At 34.0% G+C, this 17,680-nt stretch overlaps 3 protein-coding genes across 4 annotated transcripts; 1 reads left to right on the top strand and 2 right to left on the bottom strand.

The window, feature by feature from the left end:
• Positions 1 to 1,763: 1,763 nt before the first annotated feature.
• LOC107866614 lies at positions 1,764 to 8,284 on the bottom strand. Of its 2 annotated transcripts, none has more exons than XM_047409097.1 (7): positions 7,937 to 8,284; positions 7,724 to 7,791; positions 7,083 to 7,132; positions 4,424 to 4,573; positions 3,343 to 3,845; positions 2,567 to 3,176; positions 1,764 to 2,370 (listed from the first exon to the last, which is right to left on the bottom strand). In XM_047409097.1, the coding sequence occupies exons 1-6, from the start codon at positions 7,953 to 7,955 to the stop codon at positions 2,986 to 2,988; spliced, it is 981 nt and encodes a 326-aa protein (XP_047265053.1). In that variant the 5' UTR covers positions 7,956 to 8,284; the 3' UTR covers positions 1,764 to 2,370; positions 2,567 to 2,985. The 2 variants fall into 2 exon arrangements, with proteins under 2 accessions (XP_047265053.1, XP_016568131.2); XM_016712645.2 differs by having other exon boundaries at positions 3,307 to 3,845; positions 7,937 to 8,281.
• Positions 2,107 to 2,773, bottom strand: LOC124896579. Its single transcript, XM_047408153.1, has 2 exons — positions 2,567 to 2,773; positions 2,107 to 2,370 (listed from the first exon to the last, which is right to left on the bottom strand). Exons 1-2 carry the CDS (start codon positions 2,771 to 2,773, stop codon positions 2,107 to 2,109), a joined length of 471 nt encoding a protein of 156 aa, XP_047264109.1.
• Positions 8,285 to 15,932: 7,648 nt separating the features above from the next.
• Positions 15,933 to 17,523, top strand: LOC107865745 (putative germin-like protein 2-2). Its single transcript, XM_047408152.1, has 3 exons — positions 15,933 to 16,031; positions 16,824 to 17,002; positions 17,361 to 17,523. The coding sequence occupies exons 1-3, from the start codon at positions 15,933 to 15,935 to the stop codon at positions 17,521 to 17,523; spliced, it is 441 nt and encodes a 146-aa protein (XP_047264108.1).
• The last annotated feature ends 157 nt before the right edge of the window (positions 17,524 to 17,680 follow it).

The raw sequence follows: 17,680 nt of genomic DNA, 5'->3' as shown, positions 1-17,680 counted from the left end.
TGAATCTTGAACGATATTTATCATGATTTTGATATTTGGGTTGTGAACCCCCATTGGAAATTGCATTTATTTGAGAAAGTGTGTGTTATAAGCACGTTGATGTTGAATATTTGAGATATTTTTAATGATTTGACCTTTTGGTCTTAATGGAGTTGTTTTGAACTCGAGTGTGAAAAAAATCCACAACGTGGTTGATTTTGATAGATGGGAAGCATGATGGCTCCCGATGTATATTTATATATTACTTAAATTGTTTTGTTGTGGATTGTCTTTGAAATGATCTGAGCTAATCCGAGAGAAATCTTTGGCACCGAATGGGAGGTATAAATCGACCTTACTTCCCTAGAACTATATGCCCCCGTAGGAGTGAGTCTGAGGCTGATTTATATAGTGATCACTAGTTTGTGTAGATTCGGTATCGATAGTCCTACTCCGATGGCGAGGATAGGACGGCTCTCCCCAACGTGGGTTGTACGTTGGACTCCATGTAGCTCACATGGTTTATGTCGGTTACAGGATCTCCCAGTGTGTGTGTGTTTCCTTGTGTCTATGGTGAATGGTGAAGTGATTTGAAAGTGGAATTGTGAAAGTTATTCTTTTGAAAGATTTAAATGGTATTTACATTATGAGAATTGATATTCTTGATGAACTAAAAGTGATTGACAAATTATATGATGACTCACATGTGTTATTGTACTTATTTCATCCTCTCATGATTATGATGATTTTCTTCGGGCTATGTGAGTCTTTCATACATCCTGCATATTTCTTATAAATATTTATGATGATGATGTTTATACAATTGCATACACCCCCATATACTCGGTTCCTTTCCATGGTACTGACCCACATCTTCGAATGTGGGCTGTATTTTCTCGGAATGTAGGTTCAGGTGCTCAGTTTCAGGTTCGACAGTGATTCTTCGGGCACGCTGTTCTACATCCTCTGTCATGGTGAGTCCTCATGTTTCGAGGACGTGATGTCTGATGTTGGTTTCAAGAAATTTTTTACATTTGATAACTGAGCATGAGTCAGTTGGGGCATGTCTCAATGGCTTGCTGGTTTTATTGATTTTCTTAGAGGCTTGTCAGACTAGTATAGATGTTGGGAGTTGACTAATAAGTCGTATTTTGTTATCTTTCTGAAATTCTTTTATTCTTGGATGATGATTACTCTGTTGATATTTGAGGATTATTTATGGAAACCCCGTTGATTCGTATTGAACTGAATGAAAATGGCTCAAAGGGTTAGCTTGGGGCTACTCGTAGCCTCAAGCACCGTGTGATGCTCCGAAACCCATTTTCGGGGCGTTACATGGTACTATATCAAAAAACTAATGACATTATATTATAGAAGTGAATATTTAATCTTGTATCTATAAAATTAACTGAGAAACATCTTATTAACTTATATGTATCTGCTTAAAAAAATACATATTTTACTATATAATAATTGTACATAACAAAACATTACATTATTATGTTTCTATAACCATTTTTATTTACTCAGAACGCATGTTTGCCTTCAACATGACTAACACATTATATCAAAAATGATAGTCCTACATGATACAATTATATTTTACAATTATTACAAATTGTGCAAACTTGTATCTACAAATTTATGAAAGATACATCATATAAAAGTATAAATCTTTACAATCTTTTACTACAGCATAACAACTACAATAACATGATCAGTTCAATATTATCTTAATTTCTAAATAATGTTTCACAACAATTTCAATCTTCAAAAAATAAAGGTAAATAATTAACAAGGAGCGAAAACAACTGTTTATTACAGAAACTATTTTGCTTAAAATTCTTAAAAAACAATAATGTCATCAACTAAAATGTTGCATTAAAAATGAAAGAAATTCAACTAAAAGATAACAAATTATTCCAAATTAATAATCAGTCAATAGCATTGTCAGTGCCCTTTTGGAAAGAAGTTACAAGTACGCCTGTTGTGACCTGCATAACCACATCTCCCCCAACAATTACTACTCGATGTCATAGTTTCACTTGATTTCTTGTGCCTGTTTTTCTTTGGCCTTCCGGGTTGACGTTTGTATTTTGGTGGTAACACAACTTCGTCCGTAACTTCTTATGGCACAATCCAGTCCTTCTTATCGGGCATTGGAAACATAGATTCTTCATACGTCTTCCTTAATGTTTCAGGATAATAAAAGTCTAAACAATAAGGCTTCATATCAACTACATGCATGCTTTTTAGTACTGCAATCGCGTGTTCACATACTATCTCGTCCAATGGGAATCTACCATAAGAGCAAGTCCTCCTATCAAGACATACTATGTACTTTCTCCCGTCATCATAAACAGAATATACATATGTTGATGACGCACTAACCTACAAGATTAGTCATAATATGTTTACACATAGATACATATTGTTCTTTTTTAGAATATTTTGTTAAAATTCAACAAAAAAATTGATTAAGTTACTGTAACATTTTTCAAAATAAAATTTTTAAAATAACTAGTATCCTCTATTATGAATCAAACATTCTATAATATGTAAAACAAAACAAAACATCAAAACTAACCTTAAGCCTTGTAGATTTTGAAGTATTTAGCTGAAGAATTCCTTCAAATCTACTACCAAGTGATGTGTTTGCATACGATGCTCTTTCTCTATTCTTGCAATTCCACTTTTCAAACAATTTCCTAGCCTGCTCTAAAAATTCTATTATAGGTAACTCACGTGCTAGCTTCAATTTACCATTTATGCTCTCCGCTATATTTGAAGTCATCATTCTACCACGATTAACAGGTGCATACACGCGTGCCCACTTTTTAAATCCAGCATCCTCAAGATAAGACTTTACCCTCTTATCAACTTCCCAACTTGATTTCAAAAAAAATCAAACTCATCTTTGCGGTAAGCCTTGGCCATAGCATAGTAAATATCTCTAAGTCTATTTTTAATCTTCCTGAAGTTTGTGGAAACATTCTTCCACAAGTGTCAAATGCATGCAAGGTGCGGCACATTCGGATATACAACAGACACAGCCTTAGTTATGCTTTCATGACGGTCGGATACAACACACATACTATCGCGCTCTCCAAAAGCAATTCTGAAGTTCTCGAAAAACCAAGTCCACAAATTATCCTTTTTACTATCAACAACACCATACACAATCGACAGAATGCGTCCTACAATGTTGATAAAAAAAAATTAATCAGATCCAAAAACGATTTCTCAAACTAAAAAAATAATTTAAAAAAAATTATGATCTGAATTACATCACAAAAATAAATATACATACAAATAAATATAAATTACCTGCTCTATCAAGAGTGCTTGCAGAAATAAATGTACCTTTATATGCTCCACTCAAATGCGCACCATCAACCACAACTACAGGCCTGCAATACTCGAATCCACTCTTCAAAGGTTGCAATGCAACGAACAAATACATAAATTTATTATCCTTGAATTTATGCATTCTAATATGTGAACCTGGATATATGAAATTTAACATGTATACATATCGAGCAATTTGTCGATAACTATCCGCAGGTTTCTCACTTAACATCTCAATCGCACGGTCTTTAGCCCTCCAAGCCTTCTGATAGTTAATGTTTACACCAAAAGCATTTTTAATATCTTTGATTATATCATTCGGGGTATGTATTCTTATATAATTGACAAGTTTTGGTGCAACAAAATCACTAACAAACCCAACTGTAGCTTGAAGTTGAGTAAAAACACGATCTTTCAACGGACATGTGTGAACATCAACTTTAAACAGTTCTGTACCCCGACGACATAATGCTTTAAAGATCCGAACACAATCCTCCGAACAGCATTGTAGGACATAGCTGAATCAATGAAAACAAAAGTTCAAATTACTTTTCTTAATAAATATAGAAAAAACAGATTTCTATATTCATTAACAGCATTGACTACTTGTATAACATGTATCTAGAAATTTTACAACATGTATCTATGAAATTAATATGTATCTAGGAAATTTCTGATATATATGTGAAAATAAAAAACATCGAGAAACATAATTAAACATAACTTCATAAATTGAGATACAAGATGAGCAAAATGTATCATTTTCATAACAAAATGTATCTCGGCATGAAACTTGCTCAACATGTATCTAGGAAATTTACAACATGTATCTAGGACATTTATATGTATCTACGACATTTCTGATATATATGTTAAACTAACACACAACAAGAAATATAATTAAACATAACTTCATAAACTGAGATACAAGATTAGCAAAATGTATCATTTTTATAACAAAATGTATCTCGGCGTTAATAACGTAAAAACACAAAAAACAATCTATAAAATAATCATCAACTAAACATTGAATACAAATTTAAATTAACGTAGACAAAATTAACAATACCTGCTACAAAAAGAAAACATAACATACCTTTTCTTGTCCGATCTTTTGGTATAGTAATTAAAGGAATGCTTGATTGCAAATCGTGCCATAACCGAAATGAGAGTACACTTGTCCTTGTAGATTTGTCTAACCTTAACATCACTATGTTTGCAATCAGTAATGATCTTGTTCCCTTTGCTATCCAACAAAGGCATAGGAGAAGTAGAATCAGATTTATAACTAATTATTTCTTCAACTATTTCAGATGGACTTTCCAAAAACATTACAACACCAACTTTCCCATCAAAAAGCATCTCACTAGAAGACTTATCTAACGTAGTGATGATAAGAGGATACGTCCCAAATACATGCTCAGTTTTTTAAATTTCAACATACAGCTTCGCACTCATTTCGTTACAAATGAACAACGGACAAGCATTTCCTTCAACAATGTAACGAGCTTCAATTTTTTTCCTTGTTTTGTCGATTTTCAGTTTTTCCGCAATTATCGAAATCAGTTTTTCGTAAGTAACATGTTCACTGACCACAATTCCAGCACTCTTATAACCAACATACTCGATTTCGTTAACCCAAATACCAAAATGACGTAAAAGCACCGAAATATTCATATCAAACAAACAAAATTAACAAATCAAATAAAAAAAATGGTGTGTTTAATCTGAACAAGAAGAAAGAAGAATTTTTAATTTCAAAAATATATTAAAAGAACGTTTTTGTTTTAACAAAGTGGGGTAATAAACGGATTACCATTAATTGTGGAATTTGATTTTATTTTTTTACCTTAATTATTAGCTTAAATGCTGATTTAATGAAAATTTATCTGTTACATTCCTTAAAACTTGCTGATTTAGTTAATTAATACATGTATCAGTAGTATGTATCTAATGTGATTAACTTGTATCATCAGAGGTCAAATGATGGGATTTTAGGAGATTTTGAAAAAAGATGAAATTTTTAATAATTAATAGTAAACATGTCGTTATATATGTAATTTTTACTTATTTTTATATTCTTTGAGCAAACCAGAAATATCAACTATATATGCCAAAATATTACTAATAGTAGGATAATAAGCACCGAAAAATTCAACTGTAACTATATAAAAAAATTTCAAGAACTTAACAAGATCATTAAATACAGCCCAGTCAGAATCATGTAGCATGCAGTGGGCAGAATCAGCAAATGAACCACAATGTCGGTTAAAAGATAGTGTAATAGGAACACTATATTTATAACAAATTTTTAAAAAATCATACTTAGCATTCCATCTAGTATCACATTCTTTGGGCATCAATATCGGTGCAAGTCCATTTTGTTCACATTTAAGTTTAAAGTCTCTAATTCTTTTTCTACGATTATTTCCTTGAATAAAACCAATGGCAAGTCAAATTTTTTCCAATATAAAACTCAAGATCATCTCTTATAATTAAATTATATATATGACAAGCACACGTAACATGGAAAATTTCAGGTAATGGCAGAGATAGTTTAGATTTTAACTTTGTTATAGTAGTCTGGTTGTTAGAAGCATTATCAAAAGCAATATATAAGATTTTATTTTCAATACCGTAAAATTCTGCAACTTTAGAAATCGAATCAGCAATAAAATCTCCAGTATGTTTACGATCTTCATCATATAAAAAAGCAAGAATACGTTTTTACATAACAAAATTAATATCTATTCAATGACAAGTAATGGTTAAATAATCATTTTTATTTACAGCACGACCAAGATCAGAAGTTAGGGACATTCTACATTGAATATTTTTTAACAATGTTGATAAATAAAAATAATATTGTGAATGAAGTCTGAAAATATCGGCCCTGCAAGTACTTCTAGGAATACCATTAAACATAGGATTATAAATTGTTTGAATATAATGAATAAAGGCATCAGAAGAAGGAAAACTAGAAGGCAAACAACCCACAGCTACTATTTTTGTTATTTCTTCCCGGACCTTCAATTTATTATACTTCTTCATTACCTAACCGGTTGCTGCGTCCATTCTAGTTTGTGTTGGCCCACCAACATCGGCACCTCCTTGTGTAATTTTTAACTCTCTATCGTGATTATCACTTATATGTCTCATTAACGTACCCGTACCCCCTTGCTATCCTCCTCTTTTATGCTTATATATTTGTTGACAAATATTGCATTGCACCTCAATATCTGATATACGTTCAAAAAATTGTCATGCAATACTAGTTGTTTTACGAGCTCTTGGGGCATGGAGAGGACGGGGAGAGAGATTAACCGATTCAGATCTAATGTTAGCATTTTCTACTGCGGGTATCTTACCAATATTTTCATCATCTTCATCTAAATTAACCGCATCTACTTCATTTTCTTCTTCTATACCATAATTTTTCTGAGCTTCTACATAATCCATATCATGAGCACCTACACCTATTTCTTCCTCAAAAGGTTGAATAAGCGATATCGAAGGCGGAGGCACACGGGTATATCTACTACTTGAAGTACCTCTACCACTAGTAATTTGCTTTTTTATTACCACTACCACTTTCGGGACAAAAAGTTTTAACACCTTTAGTGGCGAGGTTTCTTAATTTATTCATAATATAAATTAAACTAAAAAAATTCAAAATACACAAATATAATAAAATTAAATATTCAACAATTAATACACTTATTAAAAATTAAAAGTAAGAGATGGAACGACAATACCAAATTTTGAAAGTATCCGAAGGTTGTGACTTTAGGAACTTCCACTCGTACTGTGTAATTGCAAAATTGAAAAATTAAAGTGAGCACTTTAGAAAATATATAGAATATTTGAGAATTGAGATTTGAGAGAGAATAAGATTTGAGAGAATGAAAATTTGTGAGAAAAATGATTTGAATTTATAGGAATTTTTTTGGGTTTAAAAAAAACAATTTAATTGAATTTTTTTTTAATTAAAAAGGCCATTATAGTCGTTTTGGGCTCCCAGCGGTCATATAGCCGCTGGGCCCAACGGCTATAATGGCCCAACGTCCATTTTTAATTAAATTTTGATTTACAAAAAAAAAAAGCTTAACCGGGCCGGATCGGACTGATTTTGGTCTGGGCTGGGTTAATCGGGCCCAAAAAAACAACCCAGCCCGGGACCAGGTACCCTACAGCCCGTGGGCTGAACGGGCCGGGTCAAATCGGGTCGGGTTTGCTAAGTGGGGCGGGTCAACCCAGCCCGTTTGACAGTCTTACTCACACCCCTTAAATTTTGAGTTTTCTTCTTCCGCAAAGTGTGTGATAAAAATAAAAACACAGAGAAAAAGACTGCATCAACAAAAACACTAAATTGTAAGCATTTAGTTTATGGATTTACATTCCGTTTCCAAGAGAAACGAAATTGACTTGGAGCGATTCTTTCGGTGGCAAAATCATCTTGTTCCGCTGCAACAGAAAAAGATAAACACTGATTTTACTTTAAATTTTTCTTTCAATGGTATTAGAGCATAGGTTGAAATTGCCCTAATTTTACATGTAAAATTTTGAATTTTATTGTGCAAATCTCTTGAAATATTATGTACTTACTTACCTGATAAGAAAATGGACATAACCGGATGTAATTGGAATTTAAGATCCGACAAAATTCGGACAGTTGAACTTCTACTCTGCCAACAGACACAACTCCAATCGCTTTCTGAATTCAATCTTTTGACTGATATGAGATTATTGTTTCAATCTCAATTTTTTTTTCTTTTGTGTGAATGATAAAGAAAAGTGAAGGAAGAGGAGTAAGTGAGTGTGTTTTGTAAAAATGTGTACGAGGCAATTCCATCTTTTCTTGGAAAAATGATAAATGGAATTATTAAAGGGAGTGTTGTACAACTTGTAAAGTATTCTATGTTGTGCTCATAAATTAAAAAAATATATTATATAAAATAAAATAATGAAGATAGGCTTTTGTGGAAAATGGACTTTAAAATTTGTTTTTGACTTTTCTTAAAGGAATTTAAAGTTTTCTAATGAAATGTGTGACTTTATCCTACTTGAAAATACAATCTGCAGACTCCTTGTTTTATATGGGTCCATTTTTGTTCCTTTTTATATAATATTATATTAAAATAAAAAAGAAAAAGATTCTTATTCCATTTATTTGTTTTAGAGTAAAGTATTACTTCTAACTTACTGGAAAGTGAAGAATGTTTAGGCTTAGTAATAATTTAATCTTAATTAGCCTTAACTTTGTTTTCGGATTTAGCCTTTTATGATAAATTATGACATAAGTGTCACATTGAGTGGTTAAACAATTCTTATTGTTTCTTGGTTTCTATTTCAGAAATAGTTGAACGGGGACAAACTCGAATCACTCCAAGTGGGAGTTCTGGATGTCGAACAAAGAAACGAAGTGGAAGTACACGTCGTCGAAGGACAGGTTTTTGAGGTCGTGAGATCATACGAAATGGTGTTTTCAGGGCGACGCAAAATCTGTTACGGAATGAAAGGGCCATAAGAAGGGAAACAGAAAAGAAACTGATAGAGTTCAAGTCTTTTAAGATGTCACTTAACATTAGTGTTGCTACTTTTATACATCTGTTTGAGATGAAACATGTAGAACTAGAAAATTATGTAGAAATTTCGGATTGGGAAGCATTAACTATTTTAGCAAATTCTCTCTGTGACCCTTGGAGCAAGAGATTAATTGATGTTTACCTCGAGATTTGGCTTAGTGAGCCTTTTTGGGTGTACATAAGCCGTCTAGTATATTTGTGGAATGACTTTTATTTCTAAATTGACTTGTAACATGAAGTTATTTATTAACTTTATATTTTATATATATATATATATATATATATTAAGTTGTTTATCTCTTTTTACATGAATTTCATTTATTTGAGTTTAAAACGACTTAATTGAAAGCTATCATCCTAATACTCATTAAGAAATTAATTTCTAATTTTGGTCAAGTGTTTAGTTCGTATATGATGATTGGATTCTTAACTGTTCTTTCGATTTTACACTAAACATGAAACCTTTAGGTGAAGTGATTTACTTAAATGTGTAATTTGCATGCATAATTGATAAAACACTTGCGTAATTGTCTCTTAATAACAGATATGGCATCAAAAAGCATAATTGCTGACTTGAACAAAGAAGAAAAACTAAATGGAGACAAGTACAATATTTGGAGCCGTAAGATGTGGTATGTACTGGAAGAGCAAAGCGCTCTTGAAGGTATTAACCATGTCTTAAATCTACCAGAAGAGGGCAATACTGCACAACACAGGAGAGACCTTGAAGCTTATAAGGCTTGGAAAAAGGCTGATTCCATTGCACGTAGAATCATTGTAAGCTCTATGGTTGATGACCTCATACATGAGTGTGAGGAATTTCCTACTGCCAATGTCATCTGGGCACACTTGCGAGGAACATATGGGGGTACTTCTATCACCTGCCTCAGACAGCTGACTACAAGTTGGACACTTACAAGAAGTGTCATAATTAGAACATCAAACAATACCTTAGGGTGATGTCGAATATGATAACTCAACTCAAAAGTGCTGGTCACGTTCTTTCGGATGAGCAGCAGGTTCAAGCAGTGATCCGATCACTTCCTAACAGTTGACAACACTTGAAGGTTAATTTAACCTACAATGATAGCGTCAAAACTTTTTCTAATGTTGCCCGTCATGTTGAACTTGAAGATGAGCGGCTTGTTACTGCTAAAGCTGCTTCTAATACCTTTATGGCAGAATCAAGTGGTAAGAACTCTTCAAGATTCAAGCGTAAGAAGAAGTGGAAAAAGAACGATAAGGGTAAAGAGACCGAAGAAGGACCCTCTGAGCAAAAAAAAACAAGTCAAATTCCAAAAAAGAAAAAAGGTTTTTCAAGAAGAAAGACAAGAGTAAGATGAAGTGCTACAATTGCCAAAATCTGGGTCATTTTTCTCATGAATGTCCTGAGTAGAAAAAGGTAGCATTTCTAAACGCAACTCTTAGTGCTGCATATGTGTCTAGCGTTGCTTTATTAACTGAATCTTATCCTATATGGATTGTAGACTCAGGAGCCACCGACCATGTAAGTCAAGATCAAGAAGCATTTGTGGAGTTCCGTCGAGTTTCACCTGGATCAAAGTGGATCTATGGAGGAAATAATACAAGACTTGAAGTCAAAGGGACTGGTACTTGCAAAGTAGATTTGCGTGGAGGTCTATCTTTAATGTTGCATGACGTCCTATATACTCCATAAATTCGACCAAACTTAGTATTCGTGTCTGTTCTTATACATGTTGGTTTTCATTTATTTTTTAGTCGTAATTATGTAAGAATTACTCTAGATAATGCTTTCTATGATTTTGGACATCGTTATGATCGTTTTATTGTTTTAGATTGTAATCCTTCATCTTATGACTATTATGTTGTCCGTTGAGTAATGTCATGTTATTCTAGTAATAATGATGTCGATATACTTAAATGGCATGCTAGATTGAGTCACATAGGGCAAGATCGAATGAATAGATTGGCAAATGAAGGACATCTAGGTTCTTTCTCCAAAATTGAAATGCCAACTTGTCAAAATTGTTTTGCCTGAAAGATTACACGTAAACCATTTGGGAAGGCTAAAAGAGTTGAATTCCCATTGTAAATAATTCATTCTGATATCTGTGGTCCAATGAATGTGAGGGTAAGCACTGGTGCTTCATATTTCATTATATTTATTGATGATTTCACACGCTTTGATTATGTTTATTTGATATCTCATAAATCAAAAGCACTTGAATGCTTCAAAAAATACATGAATGAAGTTGAGAATCAATTAGACAAAAGTATAAAGACATTAAGAACCTATAGAGGACGTAAATATCTGTCAAAAAAGTTTGAAGAACTGTGTATTGAAAAAGGCATTATCAGACAGTTGACTACTCCTTATATACCTCAACAAAATGGTGTAGTTGAAAGAAGGAATAGAACATTGTTGGATATGACAAGGTCCATGATGGCGTAGGCAAATTTACCATCCTCTTTCTGGGGAGATGCGTTAACTGCGGCCTATATATTGAATAAAGTGCCTTCTAAATCAGTATATTCTACTCTTTATGAACTGTGGACTGGTAATAAACCAAACTTTAATGATCTACGACCTTGGGGTTGTGCTGCATTTATTAAAGATCATTTTGGTAAGTTTGAAAAACTAAGTCCAAAGGAAAGAAATGTATCTTTATAAGATACTCAAAACACTCCAAAGGATATATGTCCATTGGTGAATTGGAAGATGGAAGTACTACTGATATTGAATCACGAGATGTCACATTCTTGAAAAATGATTTTTCAAAAAGGAATGAAATAAAGAAAAATGAGCCTCTTTATGAAATGTTGAATTCAGATGATCAAATAATGTCGCATGACATGCTTGATAATTCAATTGATCAAGAAATGACTCTTGGTCCAAGTGGGAGTCATGAATCCTGAAATCCTATTAAGGAATCTGAACTTCAATTACGTAAGAGTACTCAAAAAAGTGTACCTAAACGATCTTATGAGATTGAGGATTATGTTTTCTTGGTATCTCCCACAGAATTGGATAAACCTAATTTTGTGACTGAGGCTTTATCAAGTCCTAAAAAATGAATGGATAAAAGCGATGAAAGAAGAATTAGAGTTCATGAAAATCAATAAAGTTTGGGATCTAGTTGACCTTCCTTCTGGGCGTAAAGCTATTGGGAACAAGTGGATTCTCAAAGTTAAACGTAAATTAGATGGGTCAATAGAAAGGCACAAAGCACGATTGGTGGCAAAAGGTTTTACTCAAGAAGCTGGAATAGATTATGAGGAAACTTTTTCACCAGTTGTGAAATTTACCTCAATTAGATTGCTTTTGGCTATAGTTGCACGTTTAGATTTAGAATTACACCAAATGGACGTGAAGATCGTTTTTCTCAATTGAGAACTAAAAGAGGAAATCTACATGGAACAACCTGTAGGTTTTGTTATTAAAGGCCAAGAAAAGAAGGTTTATAAATTAAACAGATCAATATATGGCCTTAAGCAGTCTTCAAGGCAGTGGTACCTGAAATTTTATAAGGAAGTGATTTCATTTGATTTCACCATGATCGATGAAGACCATTGCATCTATGTGAAAAAGCCCAATAAAATGTTTGTGATTCTTTCGCTTTACATGGATGATCTTTTATTAGCTGGAAATAATTTAGGGTATGTAAAAACAGTTAAGTCATGTCTTTCAAAGTCATTTGACATGAAAGATATGGGTGAAGCAGACTATATATTGGGTGTTAAAATCCAAAGAGACCGTTCCAAGAAAATTTTGAGTCTATCTCAAGAAACATACATAATGAAAATTTTGGAATGTTTTCGAATAAATAGTTGCAAATCCATGAATACTCCTATAGCAAGAGGTGAAACTTTAAGCCTTAAAATATGTCCAAAGACTGAACAAGAAAAAGAAGGCATGTCTCGAGTACCAGTGCAGTTGGGAGTTTGATATACGCTATGATATGTACTCGTCAAGACATTTGTTATGTCATAGGTCTGGTTAGCAGGTATCAATCTAATCCTGGAAGAGATCATTAAAAAGCAGTAAAGAGAATTTTTTGATACCTGAAGGGAACTGCGGATTATTCACTATGCTATAATGGATCCGATTTATCCATAAGAGGTTATACAGATGCTGATTGGGATGGTGACCAGTATGATAGAAAATCAACTTTCGGTTATGCCTTCTTGCTAAATGGTGGTGCAATTTTGTGGAAAAGTAAGAAACAAACTTGCACAGCTCTGTCAACTATGGAATCAGAATTTGTGGCTTGTGCATCTGCAGTACAAAAAGTTGTTTGGTTGAAGAGATTCTTTGAGCATTTGAACATCGTAAAGAATTCTAAGGATCCCATGATTTTATATTGTTATAGTCAAGTGGCCATCGCATATACGAAGGATCCTAAATATCACAGCAAGACCAAACACATTGATATTAAGTATAACTTTATAAGAGACATAGTAGCAAGTGGAGAAATAATTTTAAAATACATTCCTACACGAGAAATGATAGTTGATCCCTTTACTAAGGCGATATCTAGAGACTTGTTTAAGAAACATATTATGACTCTAGGATTACGTAAGATATGATTATTTTTATGTATTGTAGATGACTTGATTATAATTATTATCAATATAAGAATCTTGAAGTTATGTTCAATCTCATATGCATGTGAAAATGTGTTGTATTAAAATAGTGTGTCGACCAAGTTGCGAGATTGGCTCTCTCACACGAGCAATCGCCTCTTACGTCAAGAAACGTAAAGAGAAAAGTTCCACCGTAAGATAATGACTAATTTTATAAAGCCAGATGTGAGTTTCTATAAGAAAATGGATTTAAGGATTATTAAAGAATGAATCCCTGCTTCTTCATTGTGTAAGGCCCTCAAGGTTATTTTAACCTTTCATTGAAATACCCTTACACAATTGACTGTTTCTTGAAGTTTCGATCGGTATTGCTACTTTAGCATATTACTAATAGCTATGAGAGATTCGGCAATCTGGTGCATGTCTAAGAAAGCAGTTGATTGGAACAGATAGACTCGAGAAGAAAGGGAAGACGATTAAAATGAATATTTTAACTTGTTTACACAAGCCAACTATTACACTAACCATATAAGAATCAAGTGTAATTGTGTATATAAAGTTAAACATCAACTCGAGTTCACCTCTTTAAGAGGTTGAGGAATCAGATAAGTAACTACTAAAGTAGTGAATGATGTCTGGGGTATTGTGAGTATAAGTATCCGAGAATTCTTTCCACATGTGATTGGATTCCTAAATGTAGCTTATAAAACCTTAAAAGGAAAAGCTCGTGATACTCACAGGTCGCACGAACTATTTGTCGTATGAATTTGTGTCTTGTTGATGTAGTACTAGCTCGGGTCTTGTCCACCATGTGCGGGGTGAGAGATGTTGGATATTTCGGGTCATGGGTCGACCATGTGAACCGACCCAACCCGTTTTCCCATTTATCTGGAAAAAAAAAATCAAAGAAAAAAAAATTGAATTTTGGGTGGAACAGTTACAAAAGAGAAACTGTCCCACACCCCTTAAATTTTGAGTTTTCTTCTTCAGCAAAGTGTGACAAAAACAGAAACACAGAGAAAAAGACTGCATCAACAAAAACACTAAATTGTAAGAATTTAGTTTGTGGATTTACATTCCGTTTCCAAGAGAAACGAAATTGACTTGGAGCTATTCTTTCGATGACAAAATCATCTTCTTCCGCTGCAACAGAAAAAAACACTGATTTTGCCCCGAATTTTTCTTTCACGCCATAGGTCTCTAGTCATCTTTTGTCTAAGGACGAGGTGAATGCATTTGGGTTGCTGGAACGTTTTGCTCCTGACGAGGAAAGGCGTGTTGAGGGTTTATGGTATTCATCCTATGGCTTTGTTTTTCAATCATGACTGCCTTCCAAATGTCTGCAGGTTTGAGTATGTCGATACTGATGTAGTGATGTTAATAATCTCTGTAAAATGGTTTCAAATCTGTTCAAGAATTGAAAGGTACAGACCTATTGTTAGATGGAGGTAAGTTGTTTGGACCAAGCCTATGACTGGAGAGATCAAATTCAAGTTCAAAACAGATGGAAGCTACAAACAAGAGAGTACTTCCAGAGCTAGCATCGGAGGGGTTCTCAGAGATTACACTGACCATATCATTGTGGCTTTCTCAGTCCCCAATTCAATGTAAAAGCAATAATCAGGCAGAAGCAATGGCAGCACTCTATGCAACAGAATGGTGCAATCAAGCTGGATAAGACAAATAGGATCTGGAAATGGACTCAATGGTGATTACAAGTATGCTTAAGGAAAAAGACACCAGCAATTTGAAGCCGAAAAACTTCATCAGACGAACTTCCAAGACTATAGAAGGGGCAGATCTGAGCATCTCACGCTGCTATAGAGAAGCCAACCAAGTTGCTGACTTCCTAGACAAATTAGCTTCTTCAAGTGAAAATGGCACCTTCTACTTTTCTTATATATCAACAACTCCCGAAAGAAGTGAAGGAACTATTTCAACTAGGTTGATGGAAACTACCTTGCATAAGAAGAAGATATGAAAAATGTAGTTCTTTTTGTTAGTTGAATCTTGTATTTTGCTTATAGAGTGAAAGGTGATAACCTAGTAGCCTTTCTTTTTTTGCTGTCCTAATTTCCAATATCTGTTTTTTGCCAAGAGGTTAGGTACATGCCCCCCTTCGTTCTGTGTAACTGTAACTTTCGTTGGAAACTATAGAAATGGTAAAGGCCAAGCCAAACCCCCCACACGTAATAGCTCTAAGTTGTGATGGTGATGGCTTAAAATTTAAAAAAAAAAATAAAAAAAAAAAAATAAAAAAAAGGAGTAATATTGATATTATTGATAGGGCGATACATGATGTTCCTGAGGGAAGAGAGATTTGTTTTGAGTTATTTCCCCGTGAATTTTAAGTATTCGGAAAGGCAGCAAAGGTTGAAGGAGGATTATGGTTATAGTTGCAATTGTGATCAGTGTGTAGTCGAGGCTAATTGATCTGATCAAGAGGATGATGCTATGGATAAGGAGGGCGAGGAAAGTGAAGAGGAAGAGGATGAACAGATGGAGGAAGATGTGGATGTGGATGTGGATGATGAAGTAAATGTACAAGGCAAGGTGGAGAGGAGGGATCAAGATTTTCCTCACGCATATATCTTCCTTAGATGCATGTGTAATCGAGAGAATTTCTAGGGTATATTGGCTCCGTTGCCTCCTGAAGAATCTCCATCCACAGTTGGCAAATCAGATGAGCTTATGGCAGACTGTTCTATGTAGTATTATCTAAGAAGCTAGTGAATGGATGCCTAGAAATTCATCCCTATGAAATTATGAAATCCATTTAGGTAGGTAAGCAGATCTAATTATAAACGATTTCTTTGACTGAAATCTGCACTTAAAAAATGAGAAGATGCCTGCACTGTTTTTTTTAAAAAGACGGAAAACAAAGATTATTAAATATGTTTAAAGATGGAAACAAAGATATGAAAAACAGAAAAATCAGATTATAAGTAGTCACACCTTTCTGGTTGTTTACTAAAAAGAAAAAATCATCATAACAAGCCCAAAGTAAAACAGAGTAGCTATAACAATAAGGATGTGTAGGTTCATAACAACTTTCTCTAACATTGCTTTCTTTTCTCCCCCTGCTTATGGTTATGATATCATCTCTCTACTAGACATATGTGTTGCAGTTGAGGACTCTTAAGGCTTCGGGTAAATCATCCTTCGATAGTTTTTCCTTACGAACGAGTCATAGTTGTTGCATGTGGTATAATCTACGTCATTTGTTATCTCTTAATATCTGAATAATATGTTTAGCCTCATTTTATTTCACTTGTGCAGTTTTAGTGAACGGAAAGTTTTGCAAGGACCCGAAGATTGTAAAAGTGGATGATTTCTTTGCTTCAGGTCTTTAGTGGAAATGCAGTGCCTCAGTTTGGTATTTCTGCAAATATTGTGGATGTAAACTTCATGCCTGGACTCAACACTCGTGGAATTTCTATAGTTCATGTTGACTTGGAACCACAGGGTCTCGTTCTACTTCACATGCACCCTCAAGCTACTGAGCTCACAACTGTCATCAACAGGTCCTAAAAGCTATCTTTGGGATATACTCATCTCGAATTCTCAACTGATGGTAACCAGATCTTAAATCAATCTTAGAAAACATTGTCGCTCCCTGAAGTTGGTCAAACAAATAATCAATGTGAGGCATAGGATAAAGGTTCTTCACCGTTACCTTATTAAGCTATCTATAATTAATACACATGCACATGGAACCATCTTTCTTCTTCACAAACAATACGGGAGCTCCCTAAGGGGACATACTCGATCTAAGAGGGTACCATCTATGTAGGATTTCTCGCCCCTGATGCTGCAAACATTTTTAAGAGTTGTCTCTTCCCCAAAATCTTGAATCCTGGTGATGAGTTTGTGATCCCACAGGGGCTTATTCACTTCCAGTATAATATGGAACACAAAAATGCTACTCCGCTTATCGTCTTTGAACAGTCAAAATCCTGGAGTTGTCAAGATTCCTGGTTCAATCTTTGCTTCAGATCCACCTATTCTGGATGACGTTCAGGCTTCCAGCTTGGTAAGAAAGTGATTGAAGAACTTCGAACAAAATTCTCCTAGAATTTGACACTAAAAATATGATTGCGCTTACTGAAAGTTGTTTGGAGCTTTCTGCTCACTAGCGATTTGTGAAAGCATTCGAATAATACATTACTCTATTGTTACACTTTATATTTTTCTGTATTTGG

Source organism: Capsicum annuum, chromosome 3 (assembly GCF_002878395.1).
Source record: "Capsicum annuum cultivar UCD-10X-F1 chromosome 3, UCD10Xv1.1, whole genome shotgun sequence".
Lineage (NCBI taxonomy): Eukaryota > Viridiplantae > Streptophyta > Magnoliopsida > Solanales > Solanaceae > Capsicum > Capsicum annuum.
This window is presented reverse-complemented; position numbering and strand designations above follow the sequence as displayed.